Here is a 27,416-nt window from a genome sequence, read left to right as displayed (position 1 = left end):
TTACATTAGCGATTGTTTTCAACGTTGCTAAATATTACGACGATTTCTCAAAATTTGTCGCTAATTAGCGAAATTAGCAATGGTTTTGTGAAGCTAAACGGTCGCTAAATTAGCGACGGTTTAGAGAAAAATCGTCGTCTATTTACGACGGTTACTTCAGAAATCGTCGCTAATTATCGACAGTTATTTTCATATTCCGATCCGTCACTAATTGTTTCGTTTTTATATAAAAAAAATTGTTTTATAATTTTTTAAAATAAAATTTATTTTTAAAATTATTTATACAAATATTTAAATAATCTACTCAACTCATTTAAGTTAATGATTTTTAAATTTATAAATAATATATAAAACAATTAAATCTTCAGATAATAAGTAAACAATAAAAAATGTTTAAGAGAGAAAAATATATAAGTTAGATGAAGAGATGTGATAAAATGGACCGAAATGCCCTAATTTATAGATAATTTGCGATGATTTTTGATAGCGACGATTTCTCTGAAAACCGTCGCCGAGTTAGATCGGCGACCACGCTATTAGTTTTAGCAAAATCTTTGCTAATTAGCGACAGTGGTAGTCTCGACGGTTCCTTGCAATGTCACTAATTGGGGACGGTGTATCTTAAATCGTCGTTAATTAGCGACAATTTTTGTTAACCAGTCACTAAATATTTGCGACGGTTGCAGTAAAACCGTCACAAAAATTTGCAACGGTTATTACCTGATTTTTTATTGTTATAGTGGGGAAGAAGTATAACATGTCAGAATATAGGGTGTGCTCAGCCGTCCTACTATAATTAGTAGCTAGGTAGCACGGAGAACGAGGTCATCATTACTTTTTCTACTATAAATATCAGGTTCTCTCTTTACATTTACATTCATTCATTCATTCATTCATTCACACCAATATCACAGCCATCACTTGGCTACATTGGTTTTATTGCTTGAGTACCCTGCTGACTTAAGCATCGGAGTGGCCACGCCGGACACCCCTCCGGCGCCCATTCACGAGTTCATTTCATTGTGTGCAGGTGACAGTCGAAGCCATCTACTTTGCTCATCTTCCTGAAATAAATTATTGATAGCAAATCCTGTGGAGCTCCCGACCCGGTTCGTCCATTTCACAAGGATCGCATCATATAATTTCCTTAGCCTAGTCGTGCGCAAATGAGAGGATCTTAACCAATAGTTCTACACAATCATAAAATATAACACGTTATAAACTCTTTTCTATAACTTTAATTTTCCTATGTTAGACAACCCACAATTCCTCAATTTTCATTCACATACATGAAAAACTCATTAGCACACACAACCCAATATTATATATATATATATATATATATATATATATATATATATATATATATATATATATATATATATATATATATATATAATCCAACAGAAATTGGGTTCAAAAATCTTGCCATGACATATTGTTTCATGTAAAATTGGGGTGTTCATTTTTGTTTTACTTTGTACAAACGGAAAAAAAGGAGACTCGATCTTATACCAATTTAACTCCTAATTACACATGAGATCAAGTAGATTAATGTCCAATCTCTATTTTTATCTTTATTTGTAAGTTGTCCTACTTAATATTAACAAGATAAGGTGTGTTCTTAAATGATTATAATGACACTAACAAATATAAGAGATATATATTATAATTATAAAAAATAAAAATTGCAAATTTTTCTTTATAAAGTACATTAAAAATTTAATGATTAAAGAGTGTAGTAATAATTTAATATTTAATGACATTAATGATTCCAAATTCAAAATTTAATTAAGTAATATTTATTATCCTATTATTATACAACTATTAATTTTTTTTTTTTGCATATTTGTTTCGTGATCATTTAAGCACAAGCCCGCGAAAAATAGGAGGCAAGGCATGAAAGGCAATCTGCATTGTAACCTGAACCGTCCACCCAAAAACCGGTCTGGTTCGATTGTATCTTTCCTATATTTCTCTTGAAGAAGATGATGATGATGATGAATGGCGCAGGCGCTGCTGAAGATTAGCCAGTCTTCTTCGCCACCTGGCCGGTAGAGATAGCGAGCGTGTGCAGATGATAAAATGCCATTCATTTCGAGGATACAGAGACAATCCGATTACAGTACCTTTCATTCGAGCCATCCTATTGTTATCGACATTGGTGGCTCCTATTTTCGAATTGGGTAAGCTAAACAACCCTACTTTCTGCAATTTTGTATTTTTTTTTTGCTTACGTGCTTTATATTTAAATTGAGTGTTCGAGAATTCAAGTGTTATGTGTGAAGTTTGGATTTTTTCTTTTTTTGTGTTGCGGCAGATGGGCAGGAGAGAGTGAACCTCGAGTTATTTTTCGAAATATCATCCCCAGGCCAGGCCTCGTCATAAGATAACTGGCAATCCTTTACGAGCGTTTCTTAGCGGCAGTTACTTCTTTCAACTTGTAGCTGAAATCTGGTGGGGGCATTATTTTCCAAATTGTTGGTGTACTTGAATTTTCGCAAGGAAAGTGGATTTGCTTAAAATTTGTTTTTTTTTTTGTTGGCTTTTCTCTGGGAATTGGTTTTACTATTCAATCATTTGTTGTGATATGCTGTGAATGGGTTAGAATGGGGTTCGGATCAGATAAATTTTCTGAATTTCAGCCGTGTTGGCACATAAATGCTTATGGAGATCACATATTAGTTTTAGCACTCAAATAGTATATCCTGAATTTCAGTTGGTTCGCTACATATTCTTGGAAATTTCAACTTGGTAAGATTTATCTTAGAGCTTAAAATGCGAAGTAATGGTTATAGAGTTGCTGGTTGTGGATTTTTTTTCCTCAGTTACATGCACCTTACCCCATGGTAGCAATATGGCGAGTTTTACTGATTATTCTTTCTCATTCAGTCTATATTAATACCTTGGACTTCCTATTTATATCCTCTCTGATCTGCTTGATTCAAGGCTTGGAACGGTGCTAGTAAGACAGTCTATCAGAGATATTGGGCATTGGTCATATGTCCCCCCTAAGCAACCAGAAGGCTTAATTTATGCCTCGCTTACAAAGATTGTCACTTTGACATGAGAGGATCCTCATGAATGTTGGATTTATAGGACAAGAAGAATCACATGCTTCTTGTTGCAGGTACTAGTAGATGATGGGGAAACTGACAGGGTTATTCTGACTCACAATTCGGGTTTAGAAGCTTCCCAAGAGGCGATAACTGAATATCATGTGCTTGGTCCCATGATCAATAGATGCTCTTGGATTGAATTGTGCCCGCGTACAAACTGCAGACATCAGGTTCCACACAAAGAAAGTTGATGTCCTTTTCCTACTCGGAGTATTTGAGAATTACACTCTAGTTGACAAACATTCTGCTATAAATTCGTATTTTTACATGTCTTATTCCTGACGCAGTTGACTCTATGGTGTTTTGATTCTGGTATATAGAGGACAAAATATGCACCTTTGAGTAATTTTTACGCGGGTTCTTTTTGCAGCTTCGAGTGCACTGTGCTGAGGCTCTTGGCACTCCAATAGTTGGTGACTCTAGGTATGGTTGGTTTGTTCACAGAAGATGGAAGCAAATGCCTAGAGTCGATTTTGAGTCTAGCACTGGAGAACCTTACAGATTGAAGCGGCCTGAAGGTTTGGATGTTAAAAGAGGTAGGTCTTGTCAAAACTCACAATCAAAACATGAAGTTTCATACAAAATTGGAAGTTCAATCACTACAGTAGGACGTTCTATGTCACGGCTCCTTTTTTTTATAAGCGAAGTTTAAAAAGTTCAATGTATCAGCTTAAGGAATGCCTTCACTCGACTACAATTAATATGATACTGAATTCAAATGTGTATGTGGTTCTAAATTTCTTTTTCCTCTGAATATAAAAAAATTGTTCATATATAATACTTGTATGCAAGCTTGGAACTTAATGCTGATGTTATTTTGATAAAAGTTTATCATATAAAATTAACTTAAAATAATAAATCGAAACCTATAATTAAGGTTCACTTGCATTATTTAGTCATGTCTTAAAAAATCATGAAGTGTGATTATGTTGCTCCAAATGATGTGTGAGTTGGTGAGCGTACGATCAATGATCAAGAATTTGATTCTTCTTGTCAATATCTTCTCAAACAAGCTGGTCACACATTACTTGCTTAATGTGGCTTATTTGACAAACACAATTTACAGTCTATTGCGTTAATAGGAGAATTTTCGTCGAGTCGCTGCGTGTTCTCGTGTCTACTCCTCTACTTGCAATTGTATGTCACTGTGTTTGCATATATAAATATATACACATATACAGATAGAATAAATTAATGTACATATAGTGCTGGACTCTTGGTCTCTAGGACTGAATACAGCGTGGGTAGCCCTTCAAAATTTTTGACCTTTATCTAAAGACCAAAAGCAATTAACGTTATTCACTATAAAGAGTAAGACAATTTAAACTATTGTCTGCGGACATTTCTGACTGTACATTAAAATTTGAAAAAGAAATACAAGGCAAAGGTTTTTTTTTAAATAAAAAAACCTCGAAGAAAAATTCAAAAATATTACCATTTGAGATAAAACAAATGAATGTGCTGAGTAGCCAGGAGCCAATTTTTCCAACATTTTGGCAATTTTTTTTTACATAAAAAATGGAAAAAAAAAAATAACAAGCAGATGGGCAGTGGGAGAGAAATTAATATGGACACATGCATCGTGAATTGACAGTTGTAAATTGCATGTGCATCTTGTTCATTTCTTCATTCTAACGTTATTTGTGGAGTATGCAATATATAAACCAACATTTAATTAATAAAACTAATATCAAATGTAAAAGACAAAATTATTTATGTGTGGAAGGACAGACAAAATTCCATTTTCAGACGGAACAACAAGCAAGCTAATTAATTTCACATGCATCAACGTGACACTTCAAATCATCTCCCATGCATCAATGGTTACAAGATTTAGTTATATCAATGGGACAACGAAATACAAATTCTTATCCATATTTTCCTTGAAGAATTCCAATCTTGTCTCCCAAAATCTATTGAATCATCCCTCTTCTTACTTCACCTTTTTCCTTCATTACATTCCGAGTAAATTACATATACAATGCAATAGCTATTACAAATTGAAATGGATTCTCATATAAGGCATAATTCACAAGCAAATCTGCAATAAATTATTTGCTTGTTGATGTTTCAAAGTCTGAACAAATACATAAAACACTGTAATTTCAACTAGAACACCTTTATTCCACCAACTACTTACAAAGAGCCAGTTTAGCACAACAGATCAATCAGTGACTACGCACAACAGATCAATCAGTGACTACGCGAAGAATACTACATCAATCAAACTTAAAATAAATAACACTTTTTTACAGTTCAATAGTCAAGTTTTCCTATAAAAAGAAGTGAAGCTTTATACATTTTCACAACATGAGGTCTAAACTCTTCATGCCCTGACGATTTCACCACGGATGTCATCGACGATTTTAAGGAGTTCCATGGAATTCTTTCCATGCTGCTGCTTACACTGATGCCGAGACCAGTAACTGTGGGCGGACAAGACTCGGTTTAAGAGCTCCTGTGGCACTGGTTCACCCCGTCTTTGCTGAGGGGATATGCTAGCCGTGTGAACTAAGGTTTTCCATTTATCCTGTGTAATAAACAAAAAACCTTTCATCACATGGTCAAAAGTTTGATTTATTTAATTATTTGCTTGATTTACTTATTGATTAGAATCTAAGCATGTCCAAAACAATCCATGTGACAGATTCTTTAACTTTTAATGAAATCATAGTACTCAACAAAAGATTCGTTGGGGTATTACACACCTATAAACATGTGAAATACAGATAATATTTGGTAGATCATATCCTAAAATGGTGGATCTTGAATTTAAAACTGACGAAAGCATTCTTAAAACTAAATAACAAGGAGAACTTAGATCCTCAATCAAGAAAGTATATTTGCGGAAGAGGAAACAAATTTCTAAATAGTAATAGAATTCAGATGATATGACAGACACAATTCCTACCTTCAAATCAACATAGGTTCTATGATCTGCATCCTCAAAAGCACGCTTTTTAACATCACGCCACCTGCACAATGAAGTTTTATTAGTTTTATTAAAGATCTCAATATATGTGATTGAAACATAGGGGAAAAAAAGGATATCCATCAATATTCTCAACAATATACACTTCACATCCTCCAAAATCCTCTATGAAGTTCTTACCTTCCCGTCCCAAGATTTTCAACCGCTTCCACAAGGGCTTCCACCTCTGATACAGAAAATGGTCTCCTTGTTCGACGCTGCGAAGCTTCACCACGTTTAAGTTTCGAGTCCACTGGAACTAACGCTAGTGATTCCACATTCACTGGATCGACAGGAACTAATGCCTTTGAATTGGGAATTGAACCATCTGTTAATGAAATAGTAGGGGTCTCTGGAGAGGAGGTAGGCTTTACATTAGTAGCCAACTTAGTAACAACAGGAACATCAGAGGAACTCGAAATCACAGACCCAAAGTCTGCAGTGGTGGGAGACCTGGAGATACAATACATGGTTAACAGGTCCACCAAGAAATGGAAATCAGTTCAAGAAAGTAAACCTAGTTAAACAGCATCATTTCTCGATCTGAAAAAATAGCTGGACATTCAACTCCAATAAACTGAAGATATCATCATACCTAGGTAATTGTTGATCAGCATCACATGTCAATGCTAGGGGAAGCTTCTTTGGAGTCATGGACGATGGAAGATTTGTAAAACTTGGCTCTAATGTAAAACCGAGGGTATCAAGGTTGCAACTCTCAGAAATACCAGCCTGCTGCAGAGTTCTATTCTCATCTCGGACTTTTTTTCCTTGAAGAACCACCCCTACTCGTATTCCACCACCAAGTATAGCATTGACAGCCTCCAATACAGTTCTCTGAACAAAAAAAAGCAGAGAACCCCAATAGTTAGCCTTCATGAATTATATTTCCTAAGCATATTGCCATGCAGGAATAAAATGAGTACTATTGCCAAAATGGTAACCCTTGCAACTCACCAAGATGGCATGTCTCGTAAAATCACATGAAAAAATGCTTATGTCTTGCATATACACACGAATAAAGATAGAATAAAGATACTATATGTTGTACGTAACAGAAAAATTGAAAAAGGCAAACCTTCAGAGAACCAACAGTTGTAGTTTCAGGGACTTCAATATAAAGTTCTGGCACCCTGAAAGACTTGATGCTAAATTTCACTGAATGAAGAGAGAAAAAAATCCATAAGAACTTCTTTTGCATCCAACAAAGAACAAGCTAGAAAAGGAATCCATGAATTTTGTTGTCAAATCTCTTGTACCACGAGAATCCTTCACTTTTTGGTGACCTTTCACCGTAGCTGGCAGTCCACTTGCTGCAAGATATTACAATGATGCCTCAGAAACATAGCTAAAAATTGAACAAGATAATATAGTGAAACGAAGTTATCAAGGACCTCGCTTTTCAGGAGAACTGGAGATACTTTCACCGCTGGCCTCCTGATCATATGCAACGGTAAAGCGGTGATCAAATAATTTCCTTTTCTTAATAGGCGCTCTTTGACACCTTTCTCGTGCATAAATGTTCTTCCTGTATCTGTAGAAGTACCTCATTCTCTCACCTGGTAACAAATATTATGTTGGTGGGAGTAGGATATAAATTTCACGCACATATCATAAAAATGCAGAAATCTAGAACTTCTTAAAATACTATAAATATTTCAATTCCACTTACTAGAGTTATAAAGATCAAAATCCTTTAGTTTTGGAGCTGGTTTCCAGTATTTGGATGTCAACATCTTCCTTATCCTACGGTTTCCACTCCATGGTTGTGGCCTAAAGGACCTAATCTTGGTGCTAGGTTTATTGCACCCAAAAGAATATTCGTCATCATCACTATTTCCTAACTTTACATTATTCCAGTGGTTACTTAAGAAAACCCCAGTGATGGGGTCTCTGTACAAGGGCAACTGTGCATTACTATCAGAATTAATCAGTACATTAGTATTCACATATTCTGCAGTTGGATCCTTTACAACTGACGTGGTAGCCACAGATACATTGCTAAAATGTTTTTTGTTATCATCTGATTGCGATTCTGGTCCATTCTCCATTTTGTTATTAAACCTATCATCAGTCATTCCCTCACACAATCCTCGCTTAATATCTGAATCAACATTCTTTAGTAAGCCTGAGCTTGCATGTACAGAAGAGCATTCCACAATGGGAGCATTTCCCTCAGATGGAAATCCCTCCAAATTGGATAAGAGATTACACTCCTGAACAGAAACTTCTGGAACAAATGAACTCTCAGCACAACTTCCAATGTCCAAGCCCTCTGATTTCAAAGGGTTACCATTTTGTCCCATAACAAAATCATCTCGACTAATTCCAAGCAGCCCTTTCCCTTCGCCTGCATTACTGCAAGCAGAGCTTTCACTCTCCTGCAATAACTTTCCAGCTACAGCTGCAAGTAGTTCAAAGGGGCAAAGTTCATTGTCTTCCACCAATTTCTTGCACATGCGGCCTCTCCTCTAGAGGTACAAACAAAGATGAGACACTGTCTGCATATACAATGATATGATGGCGTAAAGCACATGATTTAGAACTAAAGTTACCCGAATCGATCTAGGAGCCCTAGGAATAACTGGAACTTGGAAGCCATTAAACTTATCATCCAACCTCTTCTTTGACACCATATCCTAGGCAGCATGCCAATATGAAATCATCAAATGCAATGATGTGACGTGAAGTTACCCTCAATCTAAAAAAGTTGGGTATGCATCAGTCAACAGGTAAGAAATCATAGTCTCTTCACAAAGGGTATAATTGATCAAAACACAAGTCATGAACGTAGTAAACCAAAAACCAGATAAAACCCATGATAATGAAACGTGATTACTTCAACATAGTGGTTCAGTAGTATGTTCCAATTATTCATGAAGAAGAAAAGTGACCAGGTAGTCTCCAAAAAAGCACTTCAATCCATGACCGGTCCAAATTCACATTACAGATTAAATAACAAACAAAAAAGCTTACTTTTACCCATCCATGTTTTTACAACCATGAATGGAGATCCGATCATTTACAAACTAAATGTTTACTAGATCCAACAACAATAACAACTTTTTCACCAACATAATTCCATCTACAACATATAACTGTGACATTAATAAAGCCAAGAGAGACTGCCTGGAAGCTAACAATCTCGAGTCTTAACAACAAATCTGAACATCAATTCATTAAGTCATCCGTAAAATACGTGAAGGGGGGGGGGGGGGGGGGGGGGGGGGGAAATCTAAACAAAAAAGTGAATTTCTTGACAAGTAAATTAAATCGTCGGTAGGACACCACACTCTAAACTTCTTTTCACATCATAGAAATTTCGCACAATGGCACCCAAGAACTTGACAAAATTTAAACAATTAAAAGGAATCAAACAAAACCGCAAGAAGACGGTGGCAGACATCAAATTCATGAAAGATACAACACCAGGCATTTCAAGCTGGTCTTTTTATTTATTCAAAAAAAGAAGTTGGTCTTTTTATTTTTGAGTTTTGCAGAAAATACCACACCAAAGTTGCATTAATTCCAGATCTACCGCTAAATAGCCTAAATTTAAACAAAAATTCTCATTTTACATTCTAACCGAAACCACTCGAACGTAAATCACGCAATTTAGCAGAATTCAGAATTCGATCAGATCTCGACGAGATCAACAAAAATTCGAAAAAAACAAAAACCCAGAATCTCAAACCAACAAGAACACATTTTGAAACAAACCCACACCAGAAATCCGAACCCAATCACAAAAAAGAAAAAGGAAGAAGAAGAAGAAATCGGAAGTAAAAATGATCACAAACATAATATTTTTCAACAGAATTCCAAATTTACCCGATGATTGATTAGATTCGCGGAGAGAAATCTAGACGTCCTATTTGAACCTTCGACGTTTCTATACACAAAATTCGAATTTACGTCACGCAAATGAACTGTTAGCTTTGTTCTTGTAAGAGAAAAAAACTATATGCAAGAAGTTTATATAATATAATAATAATAATAATAGTTTTTATTAAACATCTGGGATTTGGGAAAATACAAGCAACCAACCCAACCAACTTTTTAATAAACTAAACCCCCGCTATTTATTTTCCTATCCAAATCTCAACATTTTAATTTAATTAATATAATGTCTTTAATTTATTTTATAATATATATATATATATATATATATGTAAAAAATAACTAGGATGTTATCTTGATATAATCTCAGATTACCATATTATTTTCAATTCAAAGGACATGAAATTTCATAAATTTTAAAATAAAATGGCTTAATACAAAAACTATCTCAATCCCAAAACACAAAAATTCATATGAGATTATATTATTGGTCAATTTTGTTAAATTTATCTCCTAAATAATCTGACCCATGAAAATGTATCACTTTTTATATAAAAAACTCTAAATATGGATCAGATCTACTTATTTAATATATATAAATCTCTAAAATTGTCTCATAAAATACTTATTTGATTTGAAAATATGGTAAGTATGAAACTAATTGTATATAATGATATATCTTTATTAGAAACTTTCAAATTCAATATTTCAATTTCATCAAATAATTTTTTTTGAAATTTTACTCAATTAGTTGAGTAATTTAAAAATAATTAATTTTTTATTCCTATGTCATGCGGTGGGCATATGCACGGATCAGATAATGGATATTTTATTGACCACGAGACCGGATGAGCCGGTAGAAGGGGTAAAATAGTCCGGTAAAAAAGGTGTTGGCCTTAAATCTCTAATTTTTTTTTTTTTTTTTTTGAAGGCATTAAATCTCTAATCTTGGGGAGGGGATGAGTCAGAATTTTGGACCACTTCCTATCTCTTCTCAAACTCTTGGAAGCCGCCAATGTGTCCCTTAAACAGTTCAAAATTTTATAATTAAAATAATTTGTTTTTTTTATACATGATTTAAATATAATATTTGTCTCATAAAATTAATATGTGAGACCATGTTATATGATTTTTTTGTGAGATATAACATGCACGTTATACTAAATTTGTTTATGTTAATCACTATTTTTTTTTTAAAAAAGCATTTTTATCATACGATATCACAAGTCGTGTGATATTTTATAACGATTTATAAAAGCGTATCACATTAGACATTTTTATCATACGATAGATGTTACTCAAATATTAAATTTGAGATAAAATATCGAGTTCGAAACACAGTGGCACAAACTCGTCGCCAAACTTGAAGTACATCAAAAACTCATTCGCGGTCAAAGTTCCGTATAACATTTTATTCTTGACTCTCTTATTGTATTCTATTTAAAATTTAATGTGACTTTCTCTTTTTTTTTCTTTTCTTTTCTTTTCTTTTCTTTCCTTTCCAAATTTTGATATTTTCAAAGCTTTTGATTTCTCCTACCAAAATTTTTAAGAGTATGTCTACTGTGACACGCTTTTATGAATCTTTATTTATGAGACGAGTCAATCATACCGATATTCACAACAAAAAATAATACTCTTAGCATAAAAAGTAATAATTTTCATGGAATATCCAAATAAAAGATCTGTCTCACAAAATACGATCCGTGAGACCGTCTCATACAATTTTTTTGTAAATTCTTAATGATTTCTATCTTTTACTCAAAAATATGTTTTAGAAAGCATAAAACTCTGTAGAAGGGTATTTTGCTATTTTTCTTAGGAGAAATTTGTGGTGCATATAAAATTATATAAAATTTATGGGTGAGAATGAAATTAATCATAAATCTTGCTCCAAATTGATTGTACGGATTATCCGAAGCAGAAGCTAAACAATGGCGGTTCTGAACCTCTGTTTGTGCGCGAAAGTACCCACAATTTCGAACCCTGTAAGAACCAGTTTTCTCCAACAAAACTCGACCCAACCCCTCGTCCCACCTATCTCCGTCTCTGGCCATCATGCTCCGAAGGTACATTCCAATCAGTGGCGACCCATATGAAGAAAAATTCGAACTTGATCGTAATTTTTATAAGTAGTAGAGTATGTATTGAGTAAATTTTGGTCTATACTAGAATCCCATGAGAAGCATGAAACAATTTTCTTTTATATTACATATATTTCTTGCAGGGAATCGAAACTCGGGCTTTATGGGAGTCTATTTCTAAAGTGAGCTTAATTGCGGTTTTATCAACTTCTATTGTTTTGGCTTCCAATCCGGCCCTTGCATTTAAGGTAATGATATATCTACTGGGAAAGTTGGATTTGAATTTCTTAATTGAATGTTGTGTGCTGTATAAGTTGATGGTTTGCTGATATGACTCGTCTATGACTGATGCGGGGAAAAGGGAGGAGGCCCTTATGGCGCTGGAGTAACTAGGGGACAAGATCTTAGCGGGAAAGATTTTAGCGGGAAAGATTTAATCAAGCAAGATTTCAAGACGGTATGCATCACATAAATGGTTTTTATTTGTGATCGTGAATTTTAGGAACGATCATGGCTTGTACTGTCATGCGTTTTGATCATCTTGTTTATGCTTGAACAAGAGATCAATGCTAAGTTGAGTTAATTTGGTATTTTTGTTCCAGTCAATACTGCGACAGGCCAATTTCAAAGGTGCCAAATTATTAGGAGCAAGCTTCTTTGATGCGGATTTGACAGGTAGTTCCTTTGTTATGGTCCTTAATGTTTTTCAAGTGTAAATGTGTCAAGTGATGGGCCTGATACACTCATTAGCTTATGTTGGTTGAGCAAAGTTTAATGTCAAGCAACTGATGGATTTGAATCAATCAACAGAAATTTTAGTGTATATCAGTCGGTTAATAATCTAACAATATCCTCCACTCATGCCTCGGTCATATACACACCAAAAGCTTTCTTGAAATGTAACTCTTGATAGAGTGCATCTACTGATGTTTGGTTATAGATAATTGTTTATCAAATCAAACCATGTAAATTTATATTCACCCTTTACTTAAATTATGTTCTTGAACTTTTTAATGCTTTTCGATATTGTGTCAATGCTTTTTTGTCTGACTGGGGAATATTCTCGAGGAACAACACTGAGAAACAAGGGACTAGGAGTTGGAATAAATTTCTGTTTAGTTTTTTGGTGGGGTTGGGGATGAATTGTTGACAAGGAGTAGGCGGAGATTGTATCGGTATCTGAAATTTATATGAAGCTGACGGCTTATTAAATAAACTCTTTGAGTCTCTACACTTGGTTATCTACTTTGCAGGTAGTATCACTGATATTAAACATAAAATAGGACTGCTGAAACTCAATTCTGAATCAGCATTTCTTTAAAAAAGTTGATAAGAGTCATGAGACCTTGTACTGAAGCGAAGTTAAAAACCAAGGTTTCTATACATTTTCGTCTTGGTAGAGTTGGTTCCATACTCTCCTCTGTCAATGCCACAACTGCAACACTATAAGCAGAAACCAGTATAATAGGAATGAACATAAGGTACACGAAATGACACAAACAACCGCTACCAACTGTTTCCCGAATAGACTTCACCTGTCAAGTTTGCAAAAGTGTTTGATTTGCACCAAGCATATTAGTTCTGGCTTCATCTTGTTATTCACATAGTTTTGATTTTATTATTAACTTTGTTTTTCTGATGTCTCAGGAGCTGATCTTTCTGATTCTGACCTTAGAGGTGCAGATTTCTCTTTAGCCAATGTAACCAAGGTGCTAGATACTCTTTGCAGAAGAATTCTTTTTTATACTTTTCTCCTCGGTGTTTTGTTTCAACATCCGCATGTTTGAATATGTGAAGATTTATTTTACCAACCAATACTTACGTATTAAAAGGAGGGTGAAATAATTCATTTTGTTAAGCCATATCACATGCTGCAGGAACTATAGGGCATTTCTAGTGACAAACATGAAGACGATAGGGCGAAAGTTTTGAAAGATGCAGATTTAAAGTCAACAGCAAAATCTATTTGAATTTTCTTTAACACTTTTTAAAAAACTGTAGAGGGATGCATCTACAACTTTGAACCATCTCCTCACCAAAATATGCACCATGATTGTTAGAGCAAACATATAAGACTTTTCTTAGTGCTTGATTGGATTAGAGAAATTATTACTAAAGAATCTACTTTTTGAGGAGAATGCAATTTCTTGCTTGCAAAATATAATGTTGCATGTTCAAGTGACTTCATATGATATGAAATCATGTAAACACAGGCAAATTTGAGCAATGCTAACTTGGAAGGAGCTCTTGCAACGGGAAATACATCTTTCAAAGGTTCAACCATCACAGGTGCAGGTATATGAGAAACATAAACCGTAACTTGATTTGATAAATTTGATAAACTTGTGTTTTTGGCATTGGTGGATGCTGTTATTTTTCTAAGTACAAGTTCAGTTTTTCTTGTTGTTCTTGTTCCACAACTTTATTCACCTTTTTTCTTATGACCATATTCATTCTCCCATGTGAAACTAATGAACTCTGTTTGCTTCCGAGCTTGATATATTTGGAATGTAATTTCATTGTCGGGAACTCTCGTTCCTATTTCCTTTATTTTTAGTTCTAATCTCCAATATCATCTTTTCTAATCAATGCTCCGAGTATTCAATGTTCTCAGTGTGGGGATAGCATAGAACAAACCCTTCATCGCATTTTTTTCCTGGATCTCTCTGATAATTGTTGTGTTGTGTTTGGTACCTATCAGATTTTACAGATGTTCCATTAAGAGACGACCAACGAGAGTACCTATGTAAAGTTGCGGACGGGTATTATTCATCAGTGGCTCTTGCCATTACTCTTTTGCACAGCAAGGCGCGTGTTTTACTGAAGTGGTTTTCATGTTTTCTTGATAGGGTAAATCCAGTAACAGGAAATGAGACACGAGAGACGTTGCTTTGTAGGTAGCATGCCCTTTCGGAGGTACATAGTTTCCATTTCTTTTGTGGGAGAAGACACGCCGAGACCACTAATGCTATGAACTACCTCATGTTCTATCTGCATAGGTTTATTATATAGTTGAGTGATTTTATATGGTTCTAAAGTTGTGACGGGCCTTTTTCGAGTCATGTGCTTTTTCCTTGAATGTTTATTTCATTGTTATATTTGTAAATTAGTGGTTGTGAGGTTTCAGACTGTTTTAATTTACTCTCTAATTTTATGTTGGTTCTTATACTTCTGTCTAGTACTTTTTCAAATTGGCCTGCTTATATAAACAACTCCAAGTGGGTTTCAAAATTCCAATTTTTTGAAGTACATGTGCATGTGTTTGACACAAGACATAGAAAACCAAGGGAAAATCGAATGCTTTTTAATCTTTTAGGTGATGCGTAGAGATCCAGTGGTCCTTGATAAACTTTAATTTTAATTTTTTATTATATAATAAGTTTGATTCAACGTAAAAACGTTGGTTTTTCTGTGTAGGAGTTATATGTACACAGACATATATGATACCGAGTCATGATATTTCCGTATCTTTATGCCTGTGTTTGACATCATAGATTATCAAAAGCTGAAAAAAAAAAAAAAAAAAAAACTTGCCCAAAAAAGAATGTGAATAAACTTGAATGATTGCTAAATTTAATAAACAAGATAAGATACTATAAAAGTTTTCTAGATGAATATACTTCTTCAAATTTTTAATTAGATTAAGATATTAACATTCATAGACCTGGTCATTCGACATTCGTTGTTAAATAATTTAAAAAAACGATGATTGTTTAAATCAATGCGATACAAAAGCAGATATTGTTCTTTAGTTATATTTAATATATGTAGGACTCTCCAGGAATTTGATATTGTTATATGTAATAGTAATACAGATGTTTATTTTTATTTTAAGAAGTCAAAGAAAAATCCACTGGGAACACACCACCCCGAAAATGGCCAAATGAGAGGAACCACACCGCAAAACTACCAAAAACACCTTTTGATCAATTCTTCTGTAGCTTTCATGCATTCAATTCACGCTTCATAAACGATCGATCCCCACGTCCTTTTTTCTTCAAGCACACACAGACACGCACTTCTCCTCTTCCAACACTGCAGATGGAGCATCAGTGCAGTCCCACTTTCCCAGAATACTCCACAAGAAATCCTTCATCCTTTCAAGAATCAATGCGTTGCAAAGAGTTGGTTTGGCCTCCAAGATTCTACATTTGCAGCTTCTGCCGAAGAGAATTCAGCTCTTCACAAGCTCTAGGTGGACACATGAATGTTCACAGGAGGGATAGAGCTAAGCTCAAGCAACAACATTCTCCCACTCCGTCCCCTCCAGATCAAAGCTCCCATATGCAGAAAGATTCGGCGATATTCTTTCGCGACATTAATTTTCAGGGTCTGCAGATGTTTCCTTCTTTTGTTTCTGGTGGTGATCTTGAAACCCGAAAAACGTTGTTCAAGGACAGCGAGTTGTTAGATGAGACAGTGGTAAGCTGTAAGAGGATCAGGAAAAGTGACCATAGTAATTTGCAATGTTTGGGCAGGGAACTGTTCACAAATTGTAAGAAGATCAGTGGTTCCATGGAAGATGTGGATCTTGAGCTCAGGCTATGATCAAACCCCCCAGGCCTGGCTGCGGTGAAGTAAACTAAATCGGGTTTTCTGAAGTCGAAAGATCGGTTCCGTAGACGCAGATTGCTGTCATGCATTAAGATTAAGTTCTACATATAGACCTAAAGTTCCCACAAGATTTTAGCATCTTTTATCTTGGAAATCGATGGGATATAATATCTATGGTACAAATTTTCCCTATGATCTCAGTATTTGGATTGAATTTCAGTATATATATATATATATATATATATATATATATATATATATATATATATATATATATATATATATATATATATGTATATATATATATAGTCCTTGTATTTTATTTGGAAACTCTTTCACAAAAGCATTTATGTTAATTTTTTTAATTTCAAATGTACATTGAGTTTTACTTATATTGTACATATAACATGACCCTTGGAATTAAACTGTTTTAATAGTGAAGTTGAGATAATTTTGTAATTTCAAAGATAATGTATTACTTAATATGCAATACTTATTGTATGTGATACATTTTGTATATTGAGTTTGCTAATTTGTTATATTGAAGTATGATGGAAGTGTTTAGCCCGGATCCTTTGAAGTCCACATTCCTCCAACTTTCTTATAAAAATGTCGTTCAAGTTCATAATAACATAATTAAATTTATCTCAGTTTATAGTTTTAGGTTTGAAGTCATACTGAGAGAATTATAACGAGCGGTCGAATTGTGACTCACAACACTTGATAAAAGAAATCAGATCATTCTACATTTGGTACAATCACGTGACTGACACTACAATATACAATGTATGATTTTATGGGAAACATCGATTGTTGTTCTGAATTCAAATAAAAATATAATGTGATGGAGAAAAACATCAATTCACTATGTAACTAATATATTCTATTCCTGGGATGGTTCCTGAATTTAGCTTCCAATCCATTGCATCAGGGCAAAATTAATTACCTGTCAAGCACATCACCGATTTAGGTGCAATATCGGTCCTCAAAATCATAATCTAAAAGATAATTAGTTGTGATATTAATTATAAAATATTATTATTTTGTTGTTTTTTTATGCTCTTAATTTAATTCAAATGACACGAAAATAAAATATTTTTAAAATGTATGTGAGTATTACATAATCTGTATGCTTGCGAATAGAAAAGATCAAATGCACGTCATTATCCTTGTACATATAACAATAAAAAATGTTATTAAAAAATAAACTGAAAAGAGAGAATTAATGGAAAAGTGTGGCGCAGAACATTGGTGGTGGCCTTAATGATTAGTGGGTGTAAGAAAAATGAGTTAACACGAAAAGAACTAAACAAGATGCATGGATCCCGACGTTTCAATTGGGATGATGCTGAAATTTGCACGTCTGTCCCCATGTTACTGTCAATTAATTATTTAATAAATTTCTTCTGAGATGATTTCAAATATTTTTATATATGAGACGAATCCATTTTAATCATATTTAATATTTTATATATGTAAAAATAATAATTTTTCATAAAAACTTAAATAAGAGATACGTCTCAAAAAATTAAATCGTCTCATAAAAGGTTCTGTGATAATTATTAAGATTAATGTGTGTGTAGCATATTTATACATATATCACCTTCGGTTTGGAGATATATTTATCCAAACAAAAAAATGAATTTGTTAATATATAAATTTAAAATATTTAGTTCAAATATATCGATAAATGAAACGGAAGTAAATTTTAAATTAATTTCGTCAAGAAGTTCAATAGTTTTGTGATAAATTTGATAAACACATAAAAGATGTGTCATTTGAAATCGTTCCCTCAAATTCCTATGTCTGCCTATTCCTCCCTCCAGATGATATATATAAATCCAAATTAAGTCATTTTCTTGCTCTTAGATTTTACGAAGTTTCATTTTGTTAAGGGTCATGGTGAGCTTTACAGCGCTAGAGCAGGAGCGACACTAAACGATAATATAAAATTCGGGTTTGTATTTCCGAGAAAAGAAAAAAAAACGACGAAATTGGAACTTCAAAATAAAATATTTAAACTTTTTGTTGAAGAACTTCTAATTTATATTATAAAAAAGTTGAGCATATGTCGTTGACCAGATATATATCAGTAATGAAACAGAACAAAGACAACTTCCATCAGCAAAGCACAACTACGAAGTTCAAAAGTTTACACAGACAATACAAACACAATCTAAGATCATTAGATACCATGACCATTGACGAGTTGCTTCATATACGTTTATTCGGGACACCGACCCTTTATTGTTAGAAAGTTTTGTACCCAGCGTCGACACTAGTTCAGCAGTTAAGAGTGGTGAGACTCCATCTGATTCAACAGGAAATTACCTTCACTATTTCTATGCACCTCGACTTTGAACTTCTCTTCCTTATCTCCTCTGTTCACCTTGAGGAGCATGTCGAACTTCGCAGATGTATCGTCCACCTAGTACAGGAAAGTTGGGACATAATTGATTGTCATCCTACTTGCATGTCATTTTACAGACTCGCACGAAAGGAGTGACCAGCTAGCACAATCTCGAGTATGAAAGTGCATTTTCTATGATATATAGCAGTACGTTTTTTATGTGCATTAAGTAAATGTTTGACTACCTCGCAAAGCCTTTATTTTTGGCCATGAGAGGCCATAATGCAGCAAAAAATGTTTGTCTTGCAATAAATATGAAACTTAGATGGGGTAAGGTTCTACCAAGATCAGTTATTATCAATGCTAAACTATCATATATCTACAATAGCATCATTCATTAGACTCGAGTAAAATGGTCCAAATATAAATTTATAAATCGCTCGACGACGACCTGAAGACCACGAATTGCGTAAATGGGACGCTTTGTGAAGAAATCTACCATAAGAAAGGTTATTCGTTTTGAGATTCATTGAATTAATTAACAGGAGTCATACAAAGAAAGATAAATGGCTAAACAAACTTGTCGATGCCAAAAATCAAATTAGAAATTAACCTCAGCGTTTGCATGGACAATTTCCCTAAGTTCATAAGGGAACAACGAGTTAGATCTCTCCTGAATAGTTTTCACAGCATGTTGTGCGGCATCTTGGACAACTGGATCATGCACAGGCACTGATCGCCATCCACAGCCCTGCTCATCTGATTTGCAACAAAATCTTAGCAACCATTTTCTATCCCCACAGGGAGAAAAAAAGTCTTCCCTAAACTACCTCTTCTTTTCTATTGTGCCAACCTAAATTCCACAAAATAACATTACAAGCAAGCGAATAAACAAAGAATCAAATGCATTCACTCTATCTCATCCACATAGAGTAGGTCTCTATTAACAATATCAGCAAGCGTAAAGTTCAACAAAGGTCGATAAACTATAGGCAGCAATGTACTTATGTCATGAAAAAACTGAAACTAAATTGGAAGTTATACCTTTCTTGACACCAAGATCAGAGGACGTAAACGAAGGAACATCTTCAACATGCCTGAATTCTTGCAGCTCCTTGAAATTCATCCATGGTTTCACCCAAACTTTTGCCTCATAAAGCTTCTTCTTCCCACCATCAATTATCTCAAGAGTAAGATGATGTATAGTACCCGCGACCACTTGTTCTTTCGCCTTCACTACCCTCGCCAACTCAAAAAGTGAATTCTGGAAAGAAAATTGAAATATAGCTCATATCCGATATTAAATAAATCAGGGAGTTAAGAAGGTATCAGCTTGCGCAGTTGCATGGAGGAAGAAGAAAGAAGAACGCCTAATGAATACCTATATATCTACTTCACGACTAAATCTCCGCTATTAAATCTATCTAGCAAAAAAACTACCTAAAGTTTCTTTAGCATTAAAAATCTGTAACTCAGAAGAAGGAAAAACAGGGACAAAACCCCCCTCCCCAACAAAAGGACGAGAAAATAAATCCGGAAAAATAATGCAAGAAAATAGATTCGATCGTTTTCCAGGGAAAAAAATTCCAAATTCGATGTGCCATTTTTGTCGAAAATACAAACTTTGCTCCTATATACAACCCTGACATTCCAATTCCTCCTCTGCCCCATAAATCGACCATGAATCACTGAATTATGAAAAAGATCCTCAATACAGCAGTTGGATCGAAACGGGGAAAAAAGAAAAGACAAAGAAATAAAAGGTTAACAACATTTAAACACATACCTCTTTTTTATTGTGCTCTTGGACAGCATAACGGGCGATGTTTTCGATCTCAGCGCTGTTTTCAGAGTTGGAAGATCCTCCGAGGGTCGAAGCCATTTGAATCGGCTGATTATCTTCGTTGCTGCAAAACCCTACCCTTTTTTCTTCTGATTGATCGATAACAGCAACAATCGCTGATGAAAAAACCCAAAGCAGCAGAATGCAATAAAAATGGAAATTCAACAAATAAATCGCTCTCATTTAGCAGTTGAGTATTGCTCTGAGTAGAAATCTCGGTTTTATAGTCAACGATTCTTGAATTCAAGTAGTTTCTTAACACTTAAGTAAACAATTTAATTAAATTCAACCAAAAATAAATAAACAGTATGATAAAAGAATGGATGACATTTAAAAATTTCATTCAACATATATCAGAAAAATTATCTGTTTATACTTCTTCATTCACACCTTCACAAATTTTTTATCAGATAAAAATCGAAACAAAATATTAATATATAATATTAATATAAGATATGTGAATATCAATTGTTTCAAAATCCGTGATATTAATAGATAATTAATGAATATTCAAATATACATAAAAAAAAAAATTTCATATTAAATGACATATTTGTATTTTGGATGAAAATAATATAAATATGAAAAACATGATATTAATAAATGATAGACATATAGCAAATATTGATATTAAAAAATTAATTCAATTTTATACTTAAAATCTTATTTTTTTTTAGTTTATAATTAAAATAATTGAAACTCAAATATTATATATTACCATTATATTTTTAATATTTTATATCAATTTTCATCTTAAAAAAATATATGATTATAGAGAGGGCAAATTTCATTTTTAATCAGATAGTGCAAACATTTATTTTTTGACTGAATAAAAAATGAAGTTTGATTTTTGGGATTTAAAACAAATTCATATTTTTTTCTTTTAAGTGGGAATGGGGAGGTTGGTTGCTTTAATTATATTCGGTGGGTGGCTGTACGCGTGGAGATCAGATTAGTGTCTGTTTGTCTTCGTGGCCTCTTCCAACCTTAGCACTTGGCTTAACATGCAAACGTCCGAATGTCCCGTAGCTTTGAATTCAATCATTTAAAAAATATGGTCCATGGATGGATACGTTCGACCCTAGCACATGCTTGTGCAGTGTTCCAATTTTTGAGTTCGGGTCCACAAGTGCTAATTTTGTTAAATTAAGCTTGTGCTTAAGAAACTATTGAGAAAACTTAATATCATGGTAAAACACTCAGCCCAGAAGAGTTTAGTAAGAAAGAGTTTGGGGCTGGTCGAGCTCGAGCTTGACTCATTAGGTGACTCACAAGCTCCAGAACATGACACGAGTTGGAGCTCAAGGGTGTGTAGCTTCATCAGGAGCTATAGTGAGCTTTAGCTCATCTTAATTCTGAGGTTATTCCGGTTTGGTTCGATGTGGAATGAACTTATAAAATCATTATAAGTTTATAATCTTAGCTTATTCTCGTTTTGGTAATCTGTTTATTTGGTTGTGCATTTTAATAATTTTAGTCGTTGAGTTAAATCTTAATACATGAATTTTTATGAGTTTTAAATATCTAAGTATTTTGGTTTATTATATATGTATTTGCTCAATTTGATTCTACGTTTTTTTTGTATCCGTTTTGATCTAATTATAAATGTATGTTTACATAAATATTTTGAATAAACTAAAAAAATATAAATAATAAATAATTATTTATTTATGTGCTAATTATTAAAGTAAAAACTTATACTAATGAATAATGATTTATTTTTCTTTAATTTAATAACATATTTATTAAATGTTCCTAGATACCTAGAATATTTTTTTTTACTAAATTTTAAAATTTATCTTGTGCATATTATACAAATAATCAGGAAAAAAATACATTTAATGTTCATCCCACGTTGTTTTTTTAACATAATAGAACAACATTTTTTTAGTGCCGTAAAAAAACACACCATTAGCTAAGATAAAATGTTAATTGAGGCATATAAATTTGAGAGTATAAATGCCCACATGAAATAGCGAAGACCAAAATGATGAGGCAATCAACGATAACGATATCGGAATAAGCATAAATGTGATAATTCAATAAGATAAGATACGATATATGAAAAAGGCACATCAAAATCTACTTAAATGGAAATTGTTTTTAAAATCAATTATTAATCGAATTTGTGAGACGGATCTCTTATTTGGGTTATACATAAAAAAATATAATTTTTTATGTTAAGAGTATTACTTTTTATTGTGAATATAGGTAAGGTTGACCCATCTCACAGATTAGTATCCGTGAGAATTTTTTTATACACGATTTTAAAATTAGGAATAGGTCTCTTGTGAGACGGTCTCGCGAATCTTTATCTGTGAGACGAGTCAACCCTATCGATATTCACAATAAAAAGTAACTATTTTAACATAAAAAATAATAATTTTTTATTGATGATTTAAATAAGAAATCTGTCTCACAAAATATGATCTGTGAGACCGTCTCACGCGAATTTTTAAATAAAATTAGTATGTTTTTTTTATACATGATTTTAAAAGAGGTATTTTATTTTCAAACTTTATTTAAGAGTAACTTTTCTAGGAAATATAGCCAATAGTTTTTTCGATAATTTTAGGATCGAAGCATCGGATCCACGTCACTGAAGAACACGTGTCGATAAATATGAGGCGAACTTACTTAAGAATGGGGATAACGGTGAGTTTTTAGGAGTCAACTTACCGGAATGTTAAATTATTTTTTAATAAAAAAGTGGTGGGACCCAAATATGCGTGTCATTAAGTGTGATTCGTGTTTGCTTGTCATTGGTCCAGGTATTCTACTGTCATATTCTGAAAAAACGTGGGGCTCTACGATGAGGAGAGAGAGTTTAATGGACGGCAGGGATCCTCGTTTTCTCATTCAGTGTTTCTACAACTATGTATGTCGAATACGTTTCACTTTCCTGCCCGCGACGGTGGCGGTCAGCTGCCCGCTCAATCAACAGTTACTATAATGTGGTCGTGGATGTACATAAAGTCTCGCTTGTTTCTCTCAATTCTCGTTGATTTCTCCGTCGTTGTGTTTTCGATTGCTTCGAGGGAATTTTTTTGTGAAGAGATCTGGAATCATGGCGGGTATGTGCTGCGGAGTTAATATTGGTGAGGCGGAGACGGCTGCGCCGGTCGAGCCGAGCTCGAAATCTTCTCGGAGGAGAAGGCTGCTAGAGATCCACCAGTTCAAGTTTACGCCCACCGATAAGGCCGTGGCGACTCCGATGGAGAGTGGTGGAACGAGGAAGCGGCAGAAGATGGAGGAGGTGGTTCCGGCGTCTTCGCTGAGGGACTGCGCGGACGCTGTTTACAACTGCGAGGTGAAGGAGATCGAGAAGAGATTGATTGATGGTGACGTACCTGAGGAGAAAGGGCCAGAAACTAAATCGTTTGATTTGAAAGCATCGACTTCGGAAACGCAGCTTGATGTGGTGGTTCCCGAGTGCCCGAAATACGGGATGACTTCTGTTTGTGGAAGGAGAAGAGATATGGAAGATGCGGTGGCGATACGCCCCAGTTTTTCTGATCGGAGCCTTAATTTAAGGGGCGGGATTCATCTTTTTGGAGTCTATGACGGTCATGGTTGCTCACACGTAAGCTTCGAAACTTTGCTGCGGAACACCTTGATAATAATAATAAAAAAAAAAAAGCAATTTTTTTTACTGAAAATGAGTTTTGAATTGACTTGGTTTTTTCAGGTGGCAACGAGGTGCAAGGATCGAATGCACGAAATAGTGAAAAACGAGATCGAAAGCGGCCGTGGAGCTTCGTGGGAGCAAATGATGTCCGAAAGTTTCTCGAAAATGGACAAGGATGTCATCGAATGGTCTACCGCCAGCGGAACTGGGGACGAAGACCCTGGCTCTGCCTGCCGGTGCGAGCTAAAGACTCCGCAGAGTGAGGCTGTAGGATCCACCGCTGTCGTGGCGATCGTGACGCCGGACAAGATTATCGTCTCGAATTGTGGTGATTCTCGAGCCGTTCTTTGTCGGAAAGGCGTGGCGATTCCCCTTTCCGTGGACCATAAGGTTGATTAATATGCTGAAATTCAATACCGTCAAAAAAACTTGAAATATGTATGTGGTAATATTGGTTTAACGCGAATTTTTCTTTGATTACAGCCGGACCGACCAGATGAACTGAAACGGATTAACGAATCCGGCGGCCGGGTTATATACTGGGACGGGGCTCGAGTTCTTGGAGTCTTGGCAATGTCTCGCGCAATCGGTAATATTCATTTTCCTCCTCCAGCATAAACGAAACTTTATTTAATTTCATTTCTTCTCGCTCTCCATAAAGAAACTATTACGATTTCTATTGTGGGTTTTCTTCAGGTGATAATTACTTGAAGCCGTACGTCACATCGGAGCCGGAGGTGACTGTGACGGAGCGGACGGCGGAGGACGAGTGCTTGATATTAGCAAGCGACGGGCTTTGGGATGTGGTTTCGAACGAGACAGCTTGTGGGGTGGCGCTCAAATGTTTACAGTCGTGTAAACCGAGATCGCCGCCAAGATCTCCGGGGAACGACATCACCTTCACGGCGGCGGGGGAGTGTTCCGACAAGGCTTGCTCGGATGCGTCAATTCTTTTGACCAAACTAGCCCTGGCTCGCCATAGCGCTGACAACGTTAGCGTTGTGGTGGTTGATTTGCGGAGAGGCCAATAATAGTAGGGGCAATTTGGTCGTTAAAGTGTAAAATTTATATTTTTATAGTTATTATTAAAGCGATATAAAGTGTAATTTTCTACGCGCCTTGAGATCAATTGCGAAATTTTAAAATTAATTAATGCGATTTCCTCGATATTTTTATGCAATATTATTACATCTTTCTCAAAGTCTCCATTTTATTTTCGTAAAAAATAATAATAAAAGTCTTAATACATTTAATTTTTTATTATTAATCTTTTGACCGAAAACAAATCTAATGATTTTTTTTTTAAAAAAAGATATTCTTTTATTCTTTTTAGTATTCATTATGAAATGAGTAGGTCTTTGGTGGAGCAATGATTCTGGTACGTACATGTGTTTAAAATCAAATTGTCAAGTTAATTACAATTAAATACTAGTTGTGCAGATAACAGACCCGACTAAAAAATTTTGCCGTCGGATAAATAATACAAAAAGTTATATATGAAACTTTATTATTTTTTATTTTTTATATAATAGTTATGAACCAAATTAATTGGTGCGACGGATAAAAATTCCAGGATTAAATGGAGTTTGACGCCAGCTCAGTCAACATTGGATATTTAAGTTAGTCAGTACTATTTTTTGTTGAGTTAGTCTCATGTGAGACCGTCTCACGGATCTTAATCCGTGAGACGGGTCAACCCTACCCATATTCACAATAAAAAATAATACTCTTAGCATAAAAAGTAATACTTTTTCATGGATGACCCAAATAAAAGATCCGTCTCACAAATATGACCCGTGAGACCGTCTCACACAAGTTTTTGCCTTTTTTGTTTATTAATATATTAAATTAAACAAAGAAAATAACAAATTATTCATAGCTACCTATTTTTATTACATTAAAAATAATGTTTATATTAGAGTTTGAGTAATTTTATTTGGCAAAAACTTGTGTGAGACTGTCTCACGGATCGTATTTTGTGAGACAGAACTCTTATTTAGGTAATCCATGGAAATATATTATTTTTTATTCTAAGATTATTACTTTTTATTGTGTATATCGGTATGGTTGACTTATCGCACAGATAAAAATTCGTGATACCGTCTCACAATCACCACATGATTTGTTATTTTTGAAATTTTAAAATGGTCTTTTGCAATTTAATCAATTATCATGACACGTCCAGAAAATAAAAATCTGTACTATAATTTATTATATTTTAATTTTTTTTCTAAAGATGACGACGTGCTATATATAAATTATTTACAATATAGATAATTAGATCTTGTGAATATTATTAGTATTCCGTGTCACACAGGTTGGCAATGTGCGATTTATTTTTAAAATAGTACAATATAATCACTTCCATTTATTATTATTAATTTATTATACCACAAAGTTCAAAAATTTATATGTATCTTGCTTGCATTATAAGATGGTGGAGATATATATTTTTCCAAATAGAAAAAAAAAACACATAATTCTTTGTACTTAGTTAAGCAACCAACAAAACAAAAATTTCAATATATACATAATTTGTCATATTTCTCATCCCGAAAACATGAAATCACTCCACTCCATTAGCACTTTTAGCTAATGAAAAAAAATCGAAAATAAAATAATTAACTATATGAATTTGAAAAGTTAGGTCGAAATTTTATCGCTAATAGATTTTTACGAATTTTTATTTATAAGATGAATAACTCGGTCTATATTTAAAATAAAAAATAATATTTTTTGCATAAAAAAATAGGTGATTCAAACAATGAGTGAGTCTCATACGAGACCGTCTCACGGATCATAATCTGTGAGACGGGTCAACCCTATCTATATTCACAATAATAAGTAATAATCTTAGCATAAAAAGTAATACTTTTCATGGGTGACCCAAATAAGAGATCCGTCTCATAAATACGATCCGTGAGACCGTCTCACACAAGTTTTTACCTCAAATAAATAGATGAGTCAACTAAGATCTTTAACCGCGAGAATAAAAAATGGGTGATTCAAATAAATAGATGAGTCAAC

General features: G+C 34.1%; 5 protein-coding genes and 1 long non-coding RNA gene across 9 annotated transcripts; 4 read left to right on the top strand and 2 right to left on the bottom strand.

Moving 5' to 3' along the window:
- The first annotated feature begins 1,869 nt into the window (after nucleotides 1-1,869).
- LOC140824488 (uncharacterized) lies at nucleotides 1,870-3,798 on the top strand. Of its 3 annotated transcripts, XR_012116359.1 has the most exons (4): nucleotides 1,870-2,186; nucleotides 2,321-2,849; nucleotides 2,950-3,289; nucleotides 3,490-3,798. It is a non-coding gene; the product is annotated as an uncharacterized lncRNA (long non-coding RNA). The 3 variants fall into 3 exon arrangements; XR_012116357.1 differs by lacking the exon at nucleotides 3,490-3,798 and having other exon boundaries at nucleotides 2,950-3,297; XR_012116358.1 differs by lacking the exon at nucleotides 3,490-3,798 and having other exon boundaries at nucleotides 1,871-2,186; nucleotides 2,321-2,396; nucleotides 3,131-3,297.
- Nucleotides 3,799-5,110: 1,312 nt separating this feature from the next.
- LOC140820231 (telomere repeat-binding protein 3-like) lies at nucleotides 5,111-10,128 on the bottom strand. The gene is made up of 10 exons (XM_073180571.1): nucleotides 9,922-10,128; nucleotides 8,646-8,791; nucleotides 7,763-8,561; nucleotides 7,485-7,649; nucleotides 7,350-7,403; nucleotides 7,169-7,248; nucleotides 6,686-6,927; nucleotides 6,232-6,543; nucleotides 6,031-6,094; nucleotides 5,111-5,649 (listed from the first exon to the last, which is right to left on the bottom strand). Exons 2-10 carry the CDS (start codon nucleotides 8,724-8,726, stop codon nucleotides 5,446-5,448), a joined length of 2,001 nt encoding a protein of 666 aa, XP_073036672.1. The 5' UTR covers nucleotides 8,727-8,791; nucleotides 9,922-10,128; the 3' UTR covers nucleotides 5,111-5,445.
- A 1,695-nt stretch (nucleotides 10,129-11,823) lies between these two features.
- Nucleotides 11,824-15,185, top strand: LOC140820217 (thylakoid lumenal 15 kDa protein 1, chloroplastic). Of its 2 annotated transcripts, none has more exons than XM_073180562.1 (8): nucleotides 11,824-11,999; nucleotides 12,158-12,262; nucleotides 12,376-12,471; nucleotides 12,617-12,692; nucleotides 13,665-13,723; nucleotides 14,228-14,309; nucleotides 14,716-14,776; nucleotides 14,864-15,185. In XM_073180562.1, the coding sequence occupies exons 1-8, from the start codon at nucleotides 11,865-11,867 to the stop codon at nucleotides 14,913-14,915; spliced, it is 666 nt and encodes a 221-aa protein (XP_073036663.1). In that variant the 5' UTR covers nucleotides 11,824-11,864; the 3' UTR covers nucleotides 14,916-15,185. The 2 variants fall into 2 exon arrangements, with proteins under 2 accessions (XP_073036663.1, XP_073036658.1); XM_073180557.1 differs by having other exon boundaries at nucleotides 11,827-11,999; nucleotides 12,617-12,689; nucleotides 13,662-13,723.
- Nucleotides 15,186-16,055: 870 nt separating this feature from the next.
- On the top strand, nucleotides 16,056-16,562 carry LOC140823999 (zinc finger protein 11-like). The gene has a single exon (XM_073185604.1). The coding sequence runs from the start codon at nucleotides 16,056-16,058 to the stop codon at nucleotides 16,560-16,562; it is 507 nt and encodes a 168-aa protein (XP_073041705.1).
- A 2,102-nt stretch (nucleotides 16,563-18,664) lies between these two features.
- LOC140820208 (cysteine proteinase inhibitor 6-like) lies at nucleotides 18,665-20,999 on the bottom strand. The gene is made up of 4 exons (XM_073180547.1): nucleotides 20,705-20,999; nucleotides 19,963-20,182; nucleotides 19,532-19,677; nucleotides 18,665-18,996 (listed from the first exon to the last, which is right to left on the bottom strand). Exons 1-4 carry the CDS (start codon nucleotides 20,942-20,944, stop codon nucleotides 18,859-18,861), a joined length of 744 nt encoding a protein of 247 aa, XP_073036648.1. The 5' UTR covers nucleotides 20,945-20,999; the 3' UTR covers nucleotides 18,665-18,858.
- A 2,693-nt stretch (nucleotides 21,000-23,692) lies between these two features.
- On the top strand, nucleotides 23,693-25,556 carry LOC140820202 (protein phosphatase 2C 37-like). The gene is made up of 4 exons (XM_073180535.1): nucleotides 23,693-24,344; nucleotides 24,450-24,779; nucleotides 24,873-24,978; nucleotides 25,086-25,556. The coding sequence occupies exons 1-4, from the start codon at nucleotides 23,829-23,831 to the stop codon at nucleotides 25,418-25,420; spliced, it is 1,287 nt and encodes a 428-aa protein (XP_073036636.1). The 5' UTR covers nucleotides 23,693-23,828; the 3' UTR covers nucleotides 25,421-25,556.
- The last annotated feature ends 1,860 nt before the right edge of the window (nucleotides 25,557-27,416 follow it).

Source organism: Primulina eburnea, chromosome 2 (assembly GCF_022965805.1).
Source record: "Primulina eburnea isolate SZY01 chromosome 2, ASM2296580v1, whole genome shotgun sequence".
NCBI lineage: Eukaryota > Viridiplantae > Streptophyta > Magnoliopsida > Lamiales > Gesneriaceae > Primulina > Primulina eburnea.
This window is presented reverse-complemented; position numbering and strand designations above follow the sequence as displayed.